Raw genomic sequence first — 19,484 nt, forward strand, 5'->3', positions numbered from 1 at the left:
CTGAAAGAACCAGTGAAGTATATCCTGTTAGATGTACAGAAGTTTGAGAGATCCCTTTTAAAAATCAGTATTTCATTTCATTTACATATTTAATAGCTGTTTCCAAAATACCAGTACGAACAACGTAGGAACTGCCACACTGGATTACGTGGTCAGTCTCCATGGTGTCCAGTGTCTTATGTACAAGTTACCTGGGCTAGATGTTTTATCAGCAACTACTACAAACTGCTCAACAGCTGTGTGTGACACAGTCTGCCCCTGACCTGTTGCACTATCAGTGTACAAACTCATTTCCAAGACCTGGAGGATAAGCTTTTGTTTCTTTTTCAAAGCATTTGGATGTTACTCCTTAAATCATCTAGAAGCAATAATCCATTTGAGAGTTTTTAAGTTTTTGGCTTGTATTACATCTTGCGGCAGCGAAATTCTGAGTTTAATTTTTCATCACGTGAAACAACATTACTTTTAATTTGCCTTAATTTTGTGACCTTTCCCTCTGTCTTCATGTCTTGTTTTTGTTCAGTAGAGTGAAAACTGAGACATATAAATATATATATTCTTGTTATTAAAAAACCAACAGAACCAAAAAACAGCCAAGAACTGGCCCCAGTGGGAGCATTTATTATTGATTCCAGGATTTGATCCAAAAATAATATTTGTTTAAATGGGCTCCATTGCCATCATGTACAGTTACTATTGATTTGTAAAATTCTTGGCAGCACACGTTAAAGTATTAGGAAACAGAGGGAGTTTTGTTCTTGAGTTACTTCAGTAATTTGCAGCTATCTCATTTTGCCATTCTCAATGGCCAAAAACCCAAAAAATACATGTGGAAGGCACTGAACTTCATCAGTCTTCTGTGAATGACTTATTTATTTCTTAAATCTGGCAACTTCTCTTTTGACACTGGAAGAGGAAAAAAAACAAACTCTAATCTCAGCACCATGGCATTTATGGTTTCTCTGATGACTGGGGCAAAGCTACTTGGCTTTGGTGCTTCTTTTGGCAGTGCATTAGGCTAACAGTAAGACGTGTGGGAGATGACTGGCTTCTCCTCAAACCTGTGCACCAAGAGAGGAGACCCTGTTCTGTCGGGCTCTGTGATGGGAGCATTTCTCTCACAACCAGGGAGAGATGGAAACAAATTGCTGGCACTGGGAGTAAATGCAGCAAATGTGTTCCTGGGGCAAAGTCTTTATCAGGTTAATGGTGATGATTGCCAAAATTGAGCTCAGAATTTGGCCACGGCCTCAAGCTGTAAAATCAGACAAAGAAAAATGCAACACACTCCCAGGCTATAGCTAGGTAGCAATTGCTACTTGATTTACCCTGTGCCTGCAAGAGACGATTTCCATAGGAAACCAAAAAGCACACTTTCCTTCTGCAGGTGGTTTGCACCAGGTGAAGCCAAATTTCTCCACTGTTTAAAATCTGTGACCACAGTTTGGACAGTAGTGTGTTTGTTCAAGCCATTGCACTAATTCAAAAGGTCTTGCCTGCCTTAGGCTGTTTGTCTGTAAAACTAAAAATGAATCTTGATAGTTGAGCAGCCATTTAAATTAGTTCTGTATAAACCAAGTATATTAAAAGCACAAGTTATCACAACATCAAGTTATACAGCTTGGAATATGACAAGTTTCACAGGTGAGGCAAGAATTAATTGTCAGTTTTAATTGTCAAGAAGAGTTTTCATTGTTCACCCAAGGAAAAAAATTCCCAGCTTTTATTACACACTTACTTTTAAATAACATTTGTTGCAAGACTTCAAAGAGTGTAGGAAAATCTTCAGCTCTGTTTACCCAACTATTAAGAACCAGCACAGTAGATTAAAAATAGGTCCTTTTCCTGAACTATTTTGGGAAAAAAAAAGAGTAACAGCACTCAGGAGCTCTGATCAGCTCCACGCTGTGTATTTCCATGCACTGCCCAGCAATGTCAGGAACAAGGTTGAAGGTAATTTGAGAGGACTCAGACAATCAGTGCTCAGGCCCCAGTCAGTTCTGTAAGGATCAGCAGTTACTATTTAAATTTAAAATGTATTGGCATAAATGAGATATCCTTACTTCTTACAGTTAAGTTCTCTTACAGATAGGCTTAAAGTTGCAGTGCAATTTCCAGGGGCTTAAGCATATTTTTAGTGGAAGTGGCCTTTTGACAGTGTTGCTACAAAGCTGATTACATTCCATCTGTAATGTCAGCCCCGTGCAGAGTCTTTTGCAAAGGTGGTTTGTTATAAATTGTTTGTAAATGTCAGATAAAAGCATCATTTTACTGCAAGCAACTAGAGGTAGATGTGTAATAACATTCACATTAATATTTTATTTAAATATATACTCAATTCTTATAGTCGCCCAGCTCTGCAACTTGTATGAAGACTGAAATAAGACGGCAATAATTTATAAAAGAAATACTCTGAAATCCACTGAAAAGGTAACAAAAAATGCAATTTGATGTTTTTGCAAATGTTAGCTGTATTTACTTTCCAGTAATAATCATTAGTAAGATTTGTTTATGCCTTCCTTTCAGAACTGTGATGTGGAAATCCAGCCACTGCCTCCAGAGACGTGGAGACCTGCAGTGCTCAGAGGAAGGTGCCCGTGCCCGCCCCCGCCCCGATTCCCTTTCTCCCCTCTGCTCCAGAAGCTGCTGTGCTGGTGAGTGAGGGGCAGCTGACATTGGGCAGCCAATTTTGCTGATAAGGGAGGGGAAGGATCCACTTTTCCTTCCTATAAACTCCCCCAGGGACTGTGCCATGTAGTAAATATTTGGAGATCACCTTTTGGGGCTATATTTTTTATTGGAAAGATGTAGAACGTAAGGCACCAGAAAACTATGAGGCAAACTGCTCTGTCTGGTTACGTTGACTCCAGCTCTGTTTAGGAAGTAAAAAGGTAAATTTGGTTTACGTGCTTCTCATCTCTACGGCCTTTCTAGGCAGCACCAAGGTTTGGAGCGACAACTGCTCTGGAACAGCAGAGACATCTAGTGGGAATCAGATTTTTACTGTGACAGCTCAGCAGAGACGCCACCTTTCAAACCATAGCCTTTACATTAGTGTGTTCAGCACTGATGCCCAATGGCTGAAAGGCGTCTCATATCATTACTATCCTTACAACTATGCAGCCCCAGTCTATATTCCATTTCTGAAGCAGCAAAATGATAGCCAAGATGTGATTTTGATTCTCACCTGGGTTAAATCATGGAATGACCACCATTTCCAGCTCATAAGGCGCTCACTTTGGGCAGGGAGCCCAGCTTGGAGCAAAGCACAGCTCAGGGCTGGTGTTCGCACTGAGCTCCCTCCTCCACTGTCTGGGCTGAGCTTCAGCTCCTGCTTCCTTCCAGAAAGAGTAGACATATCATGTCACATCTCACCCCGGAGTGGCAATTCCAGAGTGACTCAGTGTCTTAAGTCTTGCTCCCCGGCGTCATACAATCTGGCCCAGCCACTGCTGCTCTTTCTTCCTAGGTCTTAGCAAAGGAGGGACACAGGGAGTGGAGGGACAGCCAGCATAAATTAGGCAATGCTGTGGTAAGTCAACATCACAAATGGTGAATATTTTAAATTCTGGAGTAATAATAATCCTCACATTGCTTTTATTACTGCCGCAAGCTGAAGAGCCACCACAGCCCTGTGTCATATGTGGATTAAGTCATAGGTTCAAGCTGATCTCTCCTGAAACAGGTTTCTAAAGTTCAAGGATCTCCACTAAAAATAACTTCCTTCTCGTAACTTGACAAATGGAAAACTGTAATCATTGAGAAGGTTGGTTTCAGGTTACTGATGGAAGAATGGCCTTCGGGATCATCCAGTCCTGCTCATATCAGAGCGACTGAAGCAGAAGTAGCAAAATTTGATCTCCTGGCTGACAGTGTTTTCTTAGATATCATTATTTTAGTAGCAAAAATCTTTCTAAAATATTGTAATACTAATAGTAAAAACTAAATACGCCTCCTTTTCAAGAAATTATCATAATAAAAAATAGTTGTGGAGATGCTAAATAAGAAATTAGAAAGCGCTAGTGAACATTTTACCTGAAAGTTATCAAATCAAAATCAGCCTGGTTTGATTTTAATTGATGGTGGCTGTGCAGCAGGCTAAGTGAAATGAGTTTGCTAATGTAATTTCTAGGGGTAGAGGTCTTTGCTGACTACCAGAAGTCTGAATGGCTCAAGTTACAGCATTATCTTTTCACTCCTACACTATTCATCCAAGTCAGATTCAAGGTAGTTTGGCATTAGGAGGAACTTTGTGTTAGAGCCAATTGTATTAGAGACACCCCATCATGAGTCCTGACTGACAAAACCATGCCTCTGCTGTCTTACAACCTGCAAAACACAGCTACAAGTCCCATGTTTTAGTTGGATAACTAACAAACAGCTGTTTCTTTCCCTTTCTTAATCAGGAATCCATTCCCTTTCACCAGGAGCACAGAGCAAAGTGGAAAAACAAACAAATAAAATTCCATAGGCAAGAGTCCTAAATGCTAAATATGAGAACATCAGAAGACCTTAGAAGCAAAGAAACTAAGTGAGTAGGATTCCTGTGGAAAGGTGTCACTCTTTTTTGGAACAGGAAAAGCATGGGTTGTGAGTCAGCAGTGCATTTTTCCGGGTTAGCGGTGATTAATTTGTACACATTGACACGAGTTTCATGTCGATGCTATGACACAGTTATTTAAATTTGTACCTGACTGACTAGGTAACACATGCTAGTTTTTCCTCATGGAAAAAGGCCCCACACACGGAACGGTGGGGTGCACACGTATTTGTATTCAATCAATTTATAAATGTGTCCAAGCCTTGTAAAATAATTTTAAGCAATGTTTGTCAAAATTCCCCTTAGTTGTGCATAGGTGGTTACAGAGTGAAGATTATTTCTGATATTGCTGCCTTCTTCCATATTTCATTTCTGATACTCAAATATCTCCCTGCCTTTGACAGGAAAATGAATAATTTATCACAGGATGCTATTCAAGTAAAAGCAAAAGAGTTTACACAACTTGAATCAAAAGTGCTGCAGTCTGAAGATTTACACTTACAACCCTACAACTGGCCTTATGCAACCTTCCTTTTACTCCACAGGAGCAAATGCAGGGGAACAGTGTTGATTTTTGCTGAAAGTTTAAGCTGTGGAAACAGCAATGGCAGGTTCTCAGAAAGGCAGAGCGCTGCTCTGGCGCCCCTTAGAGAGAGCTCAGCTTCGGAAAGCACTGAGCCTCCCTGCAAGTGAATCTGGCAAAGGGCCACCTGCATCTCCATGATCAGTGTTTTCAGTATTCAGCCTAGCCATACCCAGTGAGACATCCACAGTAAAAAATTAAAACTTACTTGCAAGACACAACATCTAGTATTGCTGAGGTTGTGAGTCAGATCCATGTGACCTCTCACCTCCAGGACACACACTTGAGCATCGCTGACTTGCTTTAGGCATCTGTAGAGATCTGTATTAAATGAACTTGTGGATTGTAAAAAGGACAGTACATTTTCTGATTTGTAACAGACAGTATCTAGGTAAAACCACAATTCCTTCATCTCCCAGCACCAGTAACTTCATGAACTTCAAGTATGCATAACGAGTGCTCAAAGTAGGAATGCAGATAGGGTGACAGAATATAGGGCCTAAAGCAGAAAAAAAATGCCTCTTGTTAAATGAACACAGACACTAGGCCAATAAACAAGTTACATATTTAATGAAAACCACAGAGTTCTGAGTAATTATTTATCAGTTCTTCTAATCACTAATCTGCAACTGGAACTATAAAAATCAACTTTATAATGATTTGCTCTGTTTCAAATTCTGCTTGGCATGTTTCAGTACATACTTCTATTCAGTTCAGATTATTTAAATGCTATCTCCATTTTCCCTCCAGATATTGTTCACTGTTCTCCTCTAGCATGGATCTGCTAGACAAATGTAGATGTTGATTTATGAGCAACAGTAGGTACACCCTATTATTACCACTAAGTCTTACTTGCTTATAACAGACCAGCTTTTAGAATTTTTTAATATCCTGTAGTGTTGTGAATTACATAAAAGGAATAATTTTGCATACAATAAAAATACCAAAATTATCCAACATAATGCATGAAAAAGAGGAATTTACACTTGTACCTTACATGGAGATCAAGTAGTTTTTATTTACTGTGAAAGAAACACAGAAGGAGATTAGAAAATAGAACAATGACAAATATTTACCATTTGAAAATGCTGAAATGAAGCAAGGGAAACAATTTTTTTCCCACTTTTTGTTACAGACAAGGCAGTATTGAAACAGCCATTTTAATGCAGGGTCAAGTCAAACTAACATTTTTCAGAAAGAAAAAAACATGTTAGAATGCAAATTTTTTTAATACATTTTCCTTTTATATCAATGATTTAAAGAAATAAGGAAACAAAGAACATTCCCAGAATCATCCTTCCTTTTTTATTTTTTTCTCACCACAGATTTGAGAACAAGGAAAAATAACACCACAGAAAAGCTTTATGAATTTCTTCATTCACATGGGAAAGCTGATGCAGGTCATTTCCAGTGAGGTATGTCCAGAGGTGGGGACTCAGGTTAGTCTTCTACTGATGTAATAGTTTTCTCACAGCTTTGCTAGATAACTCAGAAGAAATACTACTGTATTTTATTTGGTTGATCTCTGGCCTTTAGTTGAATGAAGGACAGATTTTTTTGGTATGTATAGTTGGGCTAAATCTGATAGATTCAAGTAAGACTAATAATTCAGTATTTTAAAGTCACACTCAGAGAAAGGGAAGCTTCATAGACTGAAAACAGTCACTGTACAGAAATAGGTATGCCACTAGGCTGGTCAACAAAAGTCTGTACCACTACACACAATAATCTTTCTATTATTTCCCATTAAGAGTTCATAGCCTCTTGTAGAGGCTCTTGTAGATTATCAAACAATTTAATGTGCTTAAAATTGCTCAGAAAAAAGTATTTCTTGAAACCTGTTGAAAACTTTACTATTTTGTTTTAAAGAGTAACATATTTTTTTCCCAGATGGTAACAGTTGTGGGTAGATGTTCAAGGAAACATTCCTTTCCCCTCAAGCCCACTGTAAGTGAGGAACCATGCTAATGCTGGAGCAGCTTGATCAACCCATCAATTTAGAAGAGCTCCTCAGCAAGGAGATTGTCTACAGATGTTCAGGATTCAAAGGCTGCTACTGCAATGCACAATGGAAGGAAGAGATAACAGTGAAATCATTTGCCCTGAATTCTCCTGCAGCTGCAGCAGATGGAACGGCCCAGGGTGGTACCACTCACACCCCTACTGTTGGTGCACTAGTCAGTCTGAACTTTGACAGTCTTATTTTTGCATTTTTCTTTAAACTGCTGCATGATTATATATATATTTTTGATTGGAAGCTATAAAATTACATCTTCTTGGGATGTCAGGTTTTTTGCATCCCAGAGGAATTCAGTACAAAAAGAGAAAATTACCCTGCTCTGACAGCCTGCTCATCTACAGCAGGTAGCTCGGTGATACAAGTCACCAATCAATGAGTCTGGGAGAAAAACAGAGGACAGAACATTCTTGTGTCTTCAGATGAAATATTTATTTTCTGTACAACTCATACTGAGTATTAAAATCTCCTCAAAAGAGAAAAATAAAACATTTTAATGGTAGGATTTCTTAGTATTCATGGAGAGCTGGTATGTGATGGTCACAGTGGTTTGCTCAGGCCACTGGACTGCCCATCAGCCGTTCTTGCCGGAGAGCAATCAGCCTCTGAAACCACTTCTCTTCTGCTTCTGCCTTCTCGATAAACAGCTGACAGACATGGGGGAGAGGAAGAAAAGCAGGAATAACTCATTAACTTTCTCCTTATTTGCTATAGTCTGTTGAAATATGCGCAAGACTATTTTGGTGCCCAAAGGCCCTAAGGTGCCCAAAGGCCCTAAGGTGCCCAAAGGCCCTAAGGTACCCAGCTGCACAGGGGTGTTAAAATACAAAGGTAATAGAAATACATTCATAAAGGCAGTGACTTTCAAGAATCAGAAAGCCAAGACATTCCAATTTCAGTCTTCTCCTGAAACAGCAAGTTTGCCATAGTGTACAGGTCTTTATCGTTGTTAGCCATGTTCAGTATACAGAACTCACATTAGTTTATTTACTGCAAGTCATTTATAACTTGCTAATACTTAAAAAAACCTCTAATGTAAGTACTCCTGTTTCCAATTACAAAGGTTGAGTTTAGCCATAATGACTTAAAATGATCTTAAGTTTGTCATGTATTTAAAGCTTTATGATCTGGAAAGGTCGCCAAGTTCTGGGTCTTCCACCAGGTTTCCAACTACAGAAACCAAAAGCATTTTTTCATGAATTTTTATTGAACAGGGGTTTTTATATGAACAGTACCTTAATTTCCCCTGCATTCAATTAGTGTGCTACTTTGTTATAAAATTTGTTTGTAGCTCTAAAACTATATCACTGGTAAACTTCTTTTGTAATTATTCTCTGTCAGATGGTGCAAGGAGTGTGATCCTGTTTAAGCCAATAAATGGTCCATTAGCTAACGGTCTTCAGACCACAGGTTATTTGATAAGCAGCAAAGCAAAATGGCTGTTAGTTATATGAAGTTGCTCTTTTTCAGTGGGCTGTCTTGTTCTAAAGATGAAGTAAATATTGGCATACTTACATTTGGATGTGCTAAAGAATTATCATCTTGATATTTGATGGCAGTAGGAATATTGGCAGATGGTCGTTCTTTTTCAGGAGCAGATGTATCAACAGCTCCCACTCCAATAGTTACAGGTTCACACTGTAGTTCGGTAGGTTCTGTTGCCTAAAAAGAAAGAAACACATCTCAGTATTTTATCTTCAAACTCCCAAAGGTGGCAGAATTGTAACTTGAGTGCTCAGCTTTCCTCTTATTGCAACACAAGCCCACGAAAGGATCTTCATGCAAATAGTTCTCAGCATTCTCAGTGGGACACACTGGGCATGGACTAAAGTCCAGACTAAACACATGAACTGAAAAAAAACCCCACACTCATTGCCTTGGGCAATGAGAGAGCTTGCAGAACCTTAGCTTTGGCGTTTTGGATCACTTCTGAAGAGGCTGCAGGAACTTCTCGGAGACTTTGAAAAGGCAAGAAAATGTAAGTCCTTGGGGAAACAAACAGTGGTAACTCAAAAATTCAGATGGAAAACCCGAACAAAACTTTTGCCTGCATACTTCTGAAACCAAAAGCATCCAAGTTCCCTAGAAGATCTGACAGCCAAAATGCAGGTAAAATTCTGGAACCTGGATATCCCCGTTAAGTTTTTGGACAGCTAACTGAAACCAATGCCAGTTTGGTTCAAGGAGTAAATATGGTCTTAAAGTCTGGCTTCAGTTAAGCAGAATAAAAAAAATACAGACCTCTACCTGTAATTACAATGTAAATGTTTGATTACTTTTGGATTTTAATTCTACTTTTCCTATAAGAAAAAAATCTTCATGGATTTATATGATTTTAAAAGAATTTTTAAAAAACGGAGTTGCTCACCATATGTAAATATACTGTCAAAACAGCCGATTTCCCTGAAATTCTTACACATTAAAATTTCCTTTTCGAACACCACACCAAGAACATTGGAGAGTTATTGCTGGGATTTAAGATTGTCAACATTGATGCTCTTTCATCAATGGAAACTGTTTAAATAGTGCAGCTTCCACCTGACTTTGAAAGGATTATGCACCAAGAAAGGATACTGAAAACTTACCTTTTTGACTTCCTTACTTGATCTAAATGTCTGTGGAACAAAGGAGTCACTTTCAATAGCTTCAATTTCTTTTGCTCGTTTCACTTGCTCTACCAGGGTGGCTTGGTCTACAAAGAGCAGGTGTAATGTCAGTATACATTAGTGTAAGCCTATGATAAATGCCGTGTCTAAGCAGTGCCCTGTATATATTTTGTAACAATACATAACAGAAATAAAAAAAACTTAACTTGTAATGTAGCCTAAAACCTGTTACAAAGAAAAACTCCTTTAGTAAAAGCAACAGTGAGTTGGCCATTCTTGTTCAACGTATGGTATCATTCAAGACGCCAATTTAAGAACTTGCTAGAGATGTCCTTGCAGAATAACTGCTAGGTTTATGACACGCGTATTTCCTGGAGAACTTGAGGATTCTGGAACAATGCAGACAACTCAGTGGAGTTCTATCCATGTGGAGCAGTAAAACTATTTCTGCCTGTATGAAGGTGAACTTGGCTCTAGCTGTGGAAGTCCCAAGAGATGTGCCATCATCTGTGTTCTCCTCATGACAAGCTAAGTGATTAGTCTGGCATTAAGAGTTCTATCATTAGATGAATTTCACCAAAAAAAAAGTCTTAGAATCTGCTAATAAAATATTCCTAACATAAACACTAAATATTGTGTGCTCATACGATTCTCTGGTGACAGAATTGCAGCTGTTTACCCAAATGAGCAAAATTGCTTCTGAATTGTACTGCGAGGCCTTACAGTGCATACAGATTCCACAAGATATTTTTGAATCCCAGGCTGAGACTTTGTCAAAGTGAATGCTGCTCCCAGTGACTTTATAGCAAAGAAGAGCAGCTCCTGCCAATCTTGGCATGAGCTACATTAAACACGTAACTGGGGTTCTATCAGGTAGGTTTTGCTGGTTCTTTCATGGCTCAACCAGATGATCTTCTGGTTTAGATTAAACTGGTGCCAGATTAGACTGGCAGGAAGCTCAGAGCATTCATAATGCAAGATGCACTTCTTTTTAAAAATCACACTAGTGATGGGTGACAGCAAAGTTTTGTGTCACAGCTATGTTGATCTAAGCTGCCAAAGGGATGGTCTGTCTTCGCTCTCTCCTGCACCTGTTGTGCAGTCTGGTGTTGCTCCTTTCACCAAAAGCAGAGTGATTAAATTAGCTCCCTTGTAAGGTGAAAACTTGAACTTGTGCCACAGCCCAAGAAAACACCACATCATCCCTGAAACTTGATGCCAGACTTCAAATGTGGCAGCAACATCACGCACAGGCTGGTCTGGTGCAAACTGTCTTCTAACTCAAATTCGGTTTTAAAAGGTTTTGTGCTACTGGACTTGATGTCAGAGTGGGTGTACCTGCCCAGCCAAAGTTCAGAGGCCCCCTGCCTGTTAAGACTGGCATAAATTCAGATTGGCTTTTTGGATAGCTTGAAAGTGCAGCCGTGTCTGCCCTGCACTGACAGAATACTGAGGACATAAGTTTGAGTCACAGAATCACAATCTTAAGCAACAAAGTAAAAAGGAGAGTGCCAAAAAGATGAGGAAAAAGCAACATAGGATGAAACAGTGCTATTTTTGCAGGTGATCAGATAGTTCATGAACACACAAAAAATACTTTAAACAATATACAAACCACAAATTTAAATAAATGAGCAACTGTAATTATACCTTGGTAGCACATACAAATGTATGTATAAAAGATTACATTTCTTGTTCTAAAGAAACCGAAGTATATTTAAACTCAGGAAAAGTGCTTGCAACCAAAAATGGTTGCAGAATTATTCAGAAACTCAGAAGTATCAAATTCTTTTCATGTTTACAAAATTCTAAATCCAAATTCACCTAAATCCAAATTCATCATTTGTACTGCAAAATGCTTTCTATTTTGCACAAGAAAAAATATATGTAATTTCCATCCTTTTGCAATGACTAACCACTGAAAACTCATTTCAGTCTACTAATGACAAGTAAGTGGAGCTTCACATGAGCAAATAAGCTAACAGCAGCTCAGAAATATTCCCGGGACGGACCTGTGCATGCTAAATGAACAACCTCATTTTTTATCAACAGGTTGTATTGCAAACCTGCTTTATTCTCAGTCCTGGGTGGTACATTACAGTACACCCGACACAAAAGTATTGCTTTACTGTCTGTTTCATTTTCTGCTTCTTCAGATTCACTGCTCAGTTCATCTTCCCTCCCTATTTCTATGTCTAGTTGCAGTGATAAACAAATCCTGAATTCATTCTGCTAACTGCAGGCTTTTGTTCACAATTTTAACCACTTTATCTCCATCTTATTTACTTATGAAAACCATGTGCTTTATATGTAGTATACTGGGGCCAGTCCAAGATGGCTGAGGTGCAGAAGCAGGGAGGAGTGGACCGTTCGTGCTGTGAGCAGCATGTGTTTGTAAAATGGGTAAGGCAGATAAAATATAAGAACAGACAGAACTTTCAAGTAGCAAACAAGAAGCTACCTCAATGCTTAAAAATTATTTGGGAATATTGTTTAGTCTTTATGGATCTGATTAACTCTCCTTGCATGCCCAGCCACAAGCCCCTGGAAAGGTTTTGTGGAAGCCTCAGTGTTTGTGAGACTTAGGGCAAGAGCTGCACTATAGTAAGGTGCATAAGTAACACATGAGGTCTGATTTTTTGGAATTTAGAAGAAAAAAAAAATCACTTGCTTGCAGTTAAGCTTCTGTTTAAAAGTTATGCTGCCTTGCTGCTGAAGTCTTCTCTTTTAAAAAAGATCCCATCAGAAGTATGAGAACAAATATGCTAATGCCCTGCTAGGGAGAGGAAATCGTAATCCATCAAGCTCTTGGGTCTGAGGATAAATAAAGGAATGGTAAGGTGTACCTGGTAGTCACAGTGTTAAATCCAGGTATCAAAGAAAGGCAGGTGAATGTAGATTTAAAATCAACTCTAATTTCACAAAACCTCCCCTCAATTCGCAGCCTGCTGTAGTATCTTAAATGAATCTTACACAAACCTGCGGGAATGACAAATTATTAAGGGGCAAAAATCACTAAATGTTTAGAATTACATCAGTGACATTAACTTGAGGAAAATGGACTGGAGGAAGCACAACCCATTAGTGTCTGATTTTTCTGACAAACACATTACTGGTAGATAAAACGACTTCCATATGTTGTTTGTCAGACGTCAGTAGAAAGGATATGTATTTCATAGTAAAATCAAAAATAATGGAGTCAGAAAGCTAAGAGGCTACAGACAAAAAAAAAAAAAAATCAATACTAACTCATTGCACAGCAAGTCTTTTTACTGTGCTATGGTGACAAATACAAACTAAATCTTGTTTAGCCCTAAAACTAGGGCTTGTTGAGGCCATTTTTTATGAAAACACAATTCCAGCAGTGCTCACAATTACCAGGCCTGTCACTAGCTCTTTTGCTGACACTCGGCTGTGGTGGCCAGGGCTGCAGGGTGCCATGGGGTGCTGTGGGGTGCAGCCAGTGCCCAGGCCAGTCTTCAACGCCCGCTGCACTCCTCCATCGTTGTTTATACTCCTTATTGTAAAAGGGATGCTACTAGGGGAACACCTAATTAATGTAATTTTATAGGAAGCCAAGGATTTTTGCCCCGTTTACCCCAGCCACAGAAGATTTACCTGGGAAAGCCGTCCTTCAGAGATGATTCAATATTTTACACTTCTGATCTATATTTACATCTATTTACATCTTCCCATGTCTACATAAATATACACACATACACACTCATCTTTTATAGCTCCTATTTTCATATTGAATCAGTCTATTAGCAGTAACTTGAAATGTCACTTTAGGAATAAAATGTGAGTTAATCCTTTAGACGCCACCCAAAAATTTCACATGCACAATAATTAGGAACACTTGAGAATCAGAGGAAAGGGAAAATAAGTTGCCTGCAAGCTCTGCGTAAAATATTTCCATTTCTTTGCTTATTTTTAAAGACAAGACTGTTGATGAAGCATGCCAAGAATTTAACAAGCATTGAAACAGAAGCATTAAATGACTGATAATATCTTGTGAATGCCCCACTAAATAAAAAAAAAACATACTTGAAATATTTCTTGCCTAATCTTTAGGTGTAAATTTGTGACGCTTACTGGATTCACTGCTAATCCTATAATCCTGACCATAGAAATGAACCCATGCATTTAACTAAAGAGTCTTATTTCAAGTGGGTCTAACTTAAGAATCAAAGCTATGACATAATTAACCTAAAATATTCCTCAGAATAAATAATTCTTCATATTTTACCAATTATATTTAAAGGGATATAGCTGATTAATTTAAATGACCCATTTAAAATATAATGCATTTTTAGTAATATGCTTTAAAATACAGAAAAAAGTTGCAATTGTACTGCTCTTTTATGAGTTGAGGATTAAAAGAAGAAACCACAAATAGACAGCAGACTAAACAAACCAGAGGAAAATATTTTCCCCTTCATCCCATTTTATTTAGGGTTAGCTTAGGTGATATTGCATAATTTTTATACAATTGTGTATATATACAACCGTATGGATAGTCACAAATGCATTATAGAACTGTATCTTGATTCAACAGAACCGTTGGTTTTCACACGCCCGGGGCTGTTTAATTGCTTCCTGTTTTTATTTTAGCTGTGCAAACGGACACGTTCAAAGAAAAATTAAGTTTTTATCTGGATAAGCTGCAGTGGAAGAGACAGAAAAACAACGGTGCTGAGCCATACTGTCTTCCACAGTGCAGCGCACTGGAATACTGCTATTGAACAAAATGAAAGCACTAGGAAGAGGAGGGAAAGTCCAGGAGGAGTGGTGGGATTCACTTCATTTGTGTCACTGTGAGACTGTACAAAACTTGGGGCTCTGCTTTTCAGAGATTTCCTCCCCGCCCCTCAGATCTTTTCTCTGCGCAGGACACAATCAGTGATGCCAACGGGGGCTCCCCCCTGCCACTGGCGCACACGCTGGAGCCCGCAGATATTTGCGGAGCGTGACCTCAAGCCCTGACACCTTTCCCCACGTCCGAGGTCCAGGGACGCCTGGGGTGACCGGCAAAGCTACGAGGAAGACCTGGCTGGTGCCTTCCCCACCATCTCTCGGTGCGAGACCTCTGGCACCCGCCAGCCCAGCACAACAAACGCGCCAAGGCACGAACAGCGCTCGCACGTTCCTGTGTCACCGCCATGAACTACTCCCTACCCCAAGTCCCTTCTCCTCCTGCCGCTGGAGGCGGGGGAAGCCCCCGGAGGCGGCGGAGCGCAGGCGATGGTCGCCTCACCCCGGCTTCCCACGGGCAGGCTCGCAGCCGTTAGAGGGAGGCACCGTCACGCACAACGCCGGCCGCAACCCGCCTTTGTCTGGGGCGGTGGGAAAACCGCGATGGTGAGCCCCGGAGGTGCTGGGAGCCCAGCATCCACCCCTGCATCCACCCCTGCTGGGCCGCCCGCAGCGCGGCAGCCGGAGGGGAAGTGGGGATTAGCTTCAAAACTACCTCTTCCCTCTAACAACTTTAACTCAGGATACGCGCTGCTTGATGCCGCTAACGTTTCCAGATCCCCTCCGCGGTGTCAAAGCGCTGTTTCAACACTTGGCCGCACTATTTCCCAGCTCTTGAGGTTTCCGGAGAACTAACTTTTTCCAGACAAAGTCACAGAAACATAAAACATACCCCAAATAGAGCACCTGTGGCCAGAGAAAGTTTTTAGTATTCTTCAAAGTTAATTGTAAGTACTCTGGTAGTACAATTATAATGCATTAAAATAGCAACCTGTAAGTACTCTAGCACTCTAATAGTACTACAGTACTTGCAATATGCTATTTTAATACATCATAATGTATTATATATCACATATACTACACTTTATATATTTTAATGCATTAAAATATATATTTAATGTACTAAATACACATACAACGTAGTGTGTAGTATATAGTATAAAATATATAACGTAGTACTTATTAGAGAAAGTATTAGAGTACTTACAATTTTCTATTTTAATAAATTATAACCTAGCTTTCACGGTATTTTAAAACAAGTCTGGATACTACTAGGTTTTTCTTTAAAAAGAATGGAAATACATGGTATAAAATTGAGCAGAAAATATGATGAGAAACTTTAGCAATTGAGTTCTGGATTTAAGAACATTTAATTTAAGCAACTTAGGAACATTGGGATTCCTGCTCTAGCCACACATCCAAACTGCATACAGGTTACCCTCACTGTTGCACTTTCCACACACATGATAGTTCCTACATTCACTTACATTTTGAGACCTTTAGGGGTATTTTTGAACATATTCTGGGAAGAAATCAAACTCGGCTAACAAAGCATTAGCAAACAGCCCTAACATGCTTAAAATTGCCAGAGGTTTACCTTCCATTAGTAGGGGGAGCAAAAGAACCCTTGGGTGGGAGAAGAGCGGGCCAGCTCGGGGCCAGCGAGCCGGCTGCCCCCACCACACACTCAGAGCCACACGGCAGCACCCGCCGGGAGAGGCGGCGCAGCCGGTGCAGGGCACACCGCATTTGTCACTGTGGCTAATATCAGAGCCTCGCCGCTCTTTTTTCTCAACACACAAAAGCAAGATGTGTAATTCAATGCTCAATTTACCCTTGTCTCGTAGGAGATTTTTCCCCGCTAATTGATAGAAATTAAGCCATTAATCAAGCCACTAGCCATCATTCAAACCAGAGAAGATGAATACAAACTTTCATCATAACCACCTTCCCCATTTTAGTGTTCATTAGCATTAATTTTTAATGCAATTATGCTATTCTTTTACGCTGAGCTCATAAATTACTGCTCTTTTGTGCTCGCTGGCCTTGTAAAATCCAAGGTAATGCTCTGAGCTCTGATCTTAAAGGCAATTACTGGGTTCTTCTATCTTTTATATATCTCTATCCCAAATAACCTCTATATTGTATGTACAAACTAACGAGTGTTCTATTACACATAAGTATAATATATAACAATTTGTCTATGTTAAACCTATACACATATCTATTATACAAATGCAGATGAATAAATTTCTGCTATATAGCGGGAGCCAACTCTATATAGTTGGATATTGCACTGGATGTACAATAATGAAAAATATCTGGTGCATTGTAGGCTACAGCAGAAATAAGACGAGTAGCTGAACTTGGGCACACTGCAAGATGTGCAGAATAATAAGACTGAAACTTCTCAGTGTCCAGGCTTTTGCATTTTTGGTTTACACATCAAAAGCAATGTTGAAAGTTGAAGACGGGTGATTGTATGTGCCCAGTGATTTTCCTTGTTTTTCCTTACTGCATGTTATAATGTGTGGCAACATCTGCAGAGTCTTTCCAAGATGCGCTATTTAACAATTCCACAGTATCACACACTGACACGCGGTGCCACTGTGATGCTCGGTGTCAGTAACTTCCATGCTTTTATTCCAGTCCATATATTGATTCTCAGTAACACACCAAGGGAAATGCACAGCAGCTACAACCACCTTTGGCTGCCCTCAAACACTGTATTACCATTTAAGTGGCTAAAAATGAAATGTAGAGTAGTAAATTGCTGTTTGTTTGGCTTTAATTATTTTTCCACTTCTTTCCCGGGCTAGGCCTTTAGCTGGCATATAAAATAATGCCATTCACACCAGCTAAACATCTGTCTAGCACCAATAAAATATGCTACAGGTATTTAAAATCCCATTTCATCGAGGCCTTAGCAGCATAAACAAGACAATTCTCAGTTAAGACCCATGCTTATCCCACATATTCACTCTGGTATCTCAGATAAATACCCATTTAACATGCAGTAAGTACACATACAATGTTGGCACAGCCACCAAGATCCACAAAAAACCATTTTTTAACAGAAAATAAAAGACTCCACAAAAGGGATTGTGGTTTAAGGAAATGGACACAATTTCTGTCAAATCTAACCAACAGAACCGTCTTCCCCAGCTTCACAGACTCCTTAATTCATCCCTGTTTTTTTGTGAACATGGACATGAACTTCTCACTGAGATGCTCTAACTTGCTTCTTCATGATGCAGGCTGCCAGCACAGCTCTGAATAGTCACGGTGCTGGCACAATCACTGCCCAAAATAAGGTGGGCAGCAAAAGACATCTAATCCAGTAAACCCATCAACACGATGCTTTCTGCACATACTTCCTCACTCTGAGGTAGATAGCATGGAGGTAGGGGTGTGAATACGGATGTGGCTGTCATATGAAAACTGCAGCCGGCCGAATAAATGAATGTATTTTGCGATTTAGACTCTCTCTTTTATCCCCAGTCTATCAATCTGCCTCTGACTGAGCTTGTAACACTACAAATCCTGAAACAGTTTTCAGAGACTCACTTGATGACAAAAGCAACACACAAAGCAAACCCGATGGAAACCAAAGGAAGGCTGCAAGGCAGGTGGGTTCCAGAATGGGATCACCCTGGCCCACCACAAAAACATTCCTATTTTTTCTCCCTTGTTTGGTATAAAATAAAAATCTGAGATACCAAAAATACACTAGCCAAAGTTTTTGAGAGGTCCTGCAGAGCCCACTTGGAAAAGATTGTTTTAAATCCATACTGATGACCCTGTTAGACCATTGCTTCAGACGTCTTTCTCTCTATATATAGATTATACATTGCCCTGGTAACAATACTTTTAGCAAAGATTGCCTAACTCATCCTGCTACCAGATCCTGCTTTGAGCTTCTTGCAAGTTTGTGAAACCTGAAATGTTTTGGGTTAAAGTCTTCGGATGCTCATCTCTACCCCGGGCTTAATGTTCTGCAGAAGACTTCAGTCCAGCGGGTCCAGCTGTTTATGAAGACAGTGAAATGGTATTGATTTGCCAATTGTTGGCAAACTTGACTTCTAAACATTTCAGTTACTGCTTTTGCCCTGCTATTCAAAATTCACCCTCACTTAGGCAAATCTTCAATCCCTTGCTCCTGCTTTAACAAGATCTTTTATTTTCAGCCCCAAAAGACTGAAGATAGACTTAATATACACAGCACTGCATGGTTTGCTATGTCTAACACATATGTACAAGCTTAAAATACTCAGATTTTACTATAAATGCTGCTGCTGCTTCAGATGCTAGTGAAGAAAGACAGCTTCCCTGGAGCTCTCCGCAACTCCTGAAGTAGGGATGAAACCATACCAAGCAGAAGTGAAAAAGGGAACAGGTGTGCTGCACAAACAGGAAAATGTACAGCAAAGAAGATCGGGGTTAAAGGGATAGCTGGCAATGTTAACTGCAGTTAACATGCCCTGAAGAACTGCATTTGATAAAAGACTGTTCCTCCCATTTCATGGGGGTAATCACAGCATGGCCATTGACTACCCTGCCCATTTTCCACAGGAAACACAAGGGCTGGACCAGGCTCCTGCCCCAAACAAATCACACATGGCAACTGAAGTAAACGGGAGCAGGATTTGGGTACAAAAAATGCAAGATTAAGTATGGTGGAGACAATGTTCTTCCTTAAAAGTTCTCCAGAATTGAAACCCTGTTGTACTTCAATCTCTGCTCTCAAATCCTCAGAATTAATAATACCTCACCAAGCTGTTGTGAGGATAAATTAATGTTCATGACATGTTCAGATCCCGTAGTGATGAGCCCCTGGAACAGCCTGTGAAGAAATTCATACTGCTGCTTTTAAGATGAGGTTTGAATAGCTACAGTCAAATAAAGTGCAGACCTGCATATTGAATGATGAGAATGTAAAATAATGAACTAAAGACTGTCCAAAATGAAACAACACTGACTGAG

General features: G+C 39.7%; 1 protein-coding gene across 1 annotated transcript in view; it reads right to left on the reverse strand.

Annotated features, from left to right (window-relative positions):
* Positions 1 to 7,694: 7,694 nt before the first annotated feature.
* RSRC1 (arginine and serine rich coiled-coil 1) overlaps positions 7,695 to 19,484 on the reverse strand; it is a gene marked incomplete at its 3' end in the record, with an annotated part of 170,644 nt that continues 158,854 nt past the window's right edge. The window contains exons 8-10 of the mRNA XM_080623604.1: positions 9,726 to 9,832; positions 8,656 to 8,802; positions 7,695 to 7,787 (exon numbers count right to left, since the gene is read on the reverse strand). Of these exons, the coding sequence (XP_080479730.1) occupies positions 7,695 to 7,787; positions 8,656 to 8,802; positions 9,726 to 9,832 (347 nt within the window). The remainder of the gene's footprint in view (positions 7,788 to 8,655; positions 8,803 to 9,725; positions 9,833 to 19,484) is intronic.

The sequence above is a fragment of the Psittacula echo genome, assembly GCF_963264785.1.
Source record: "Psittacula echo genome assembly, chromosome: 7".
Lineage (NCBI taxonomy): Eukaryota > Metazoa > Chordata > Aves > Psittaciformes > Psittacidae > Psittacula > Psittacula echo.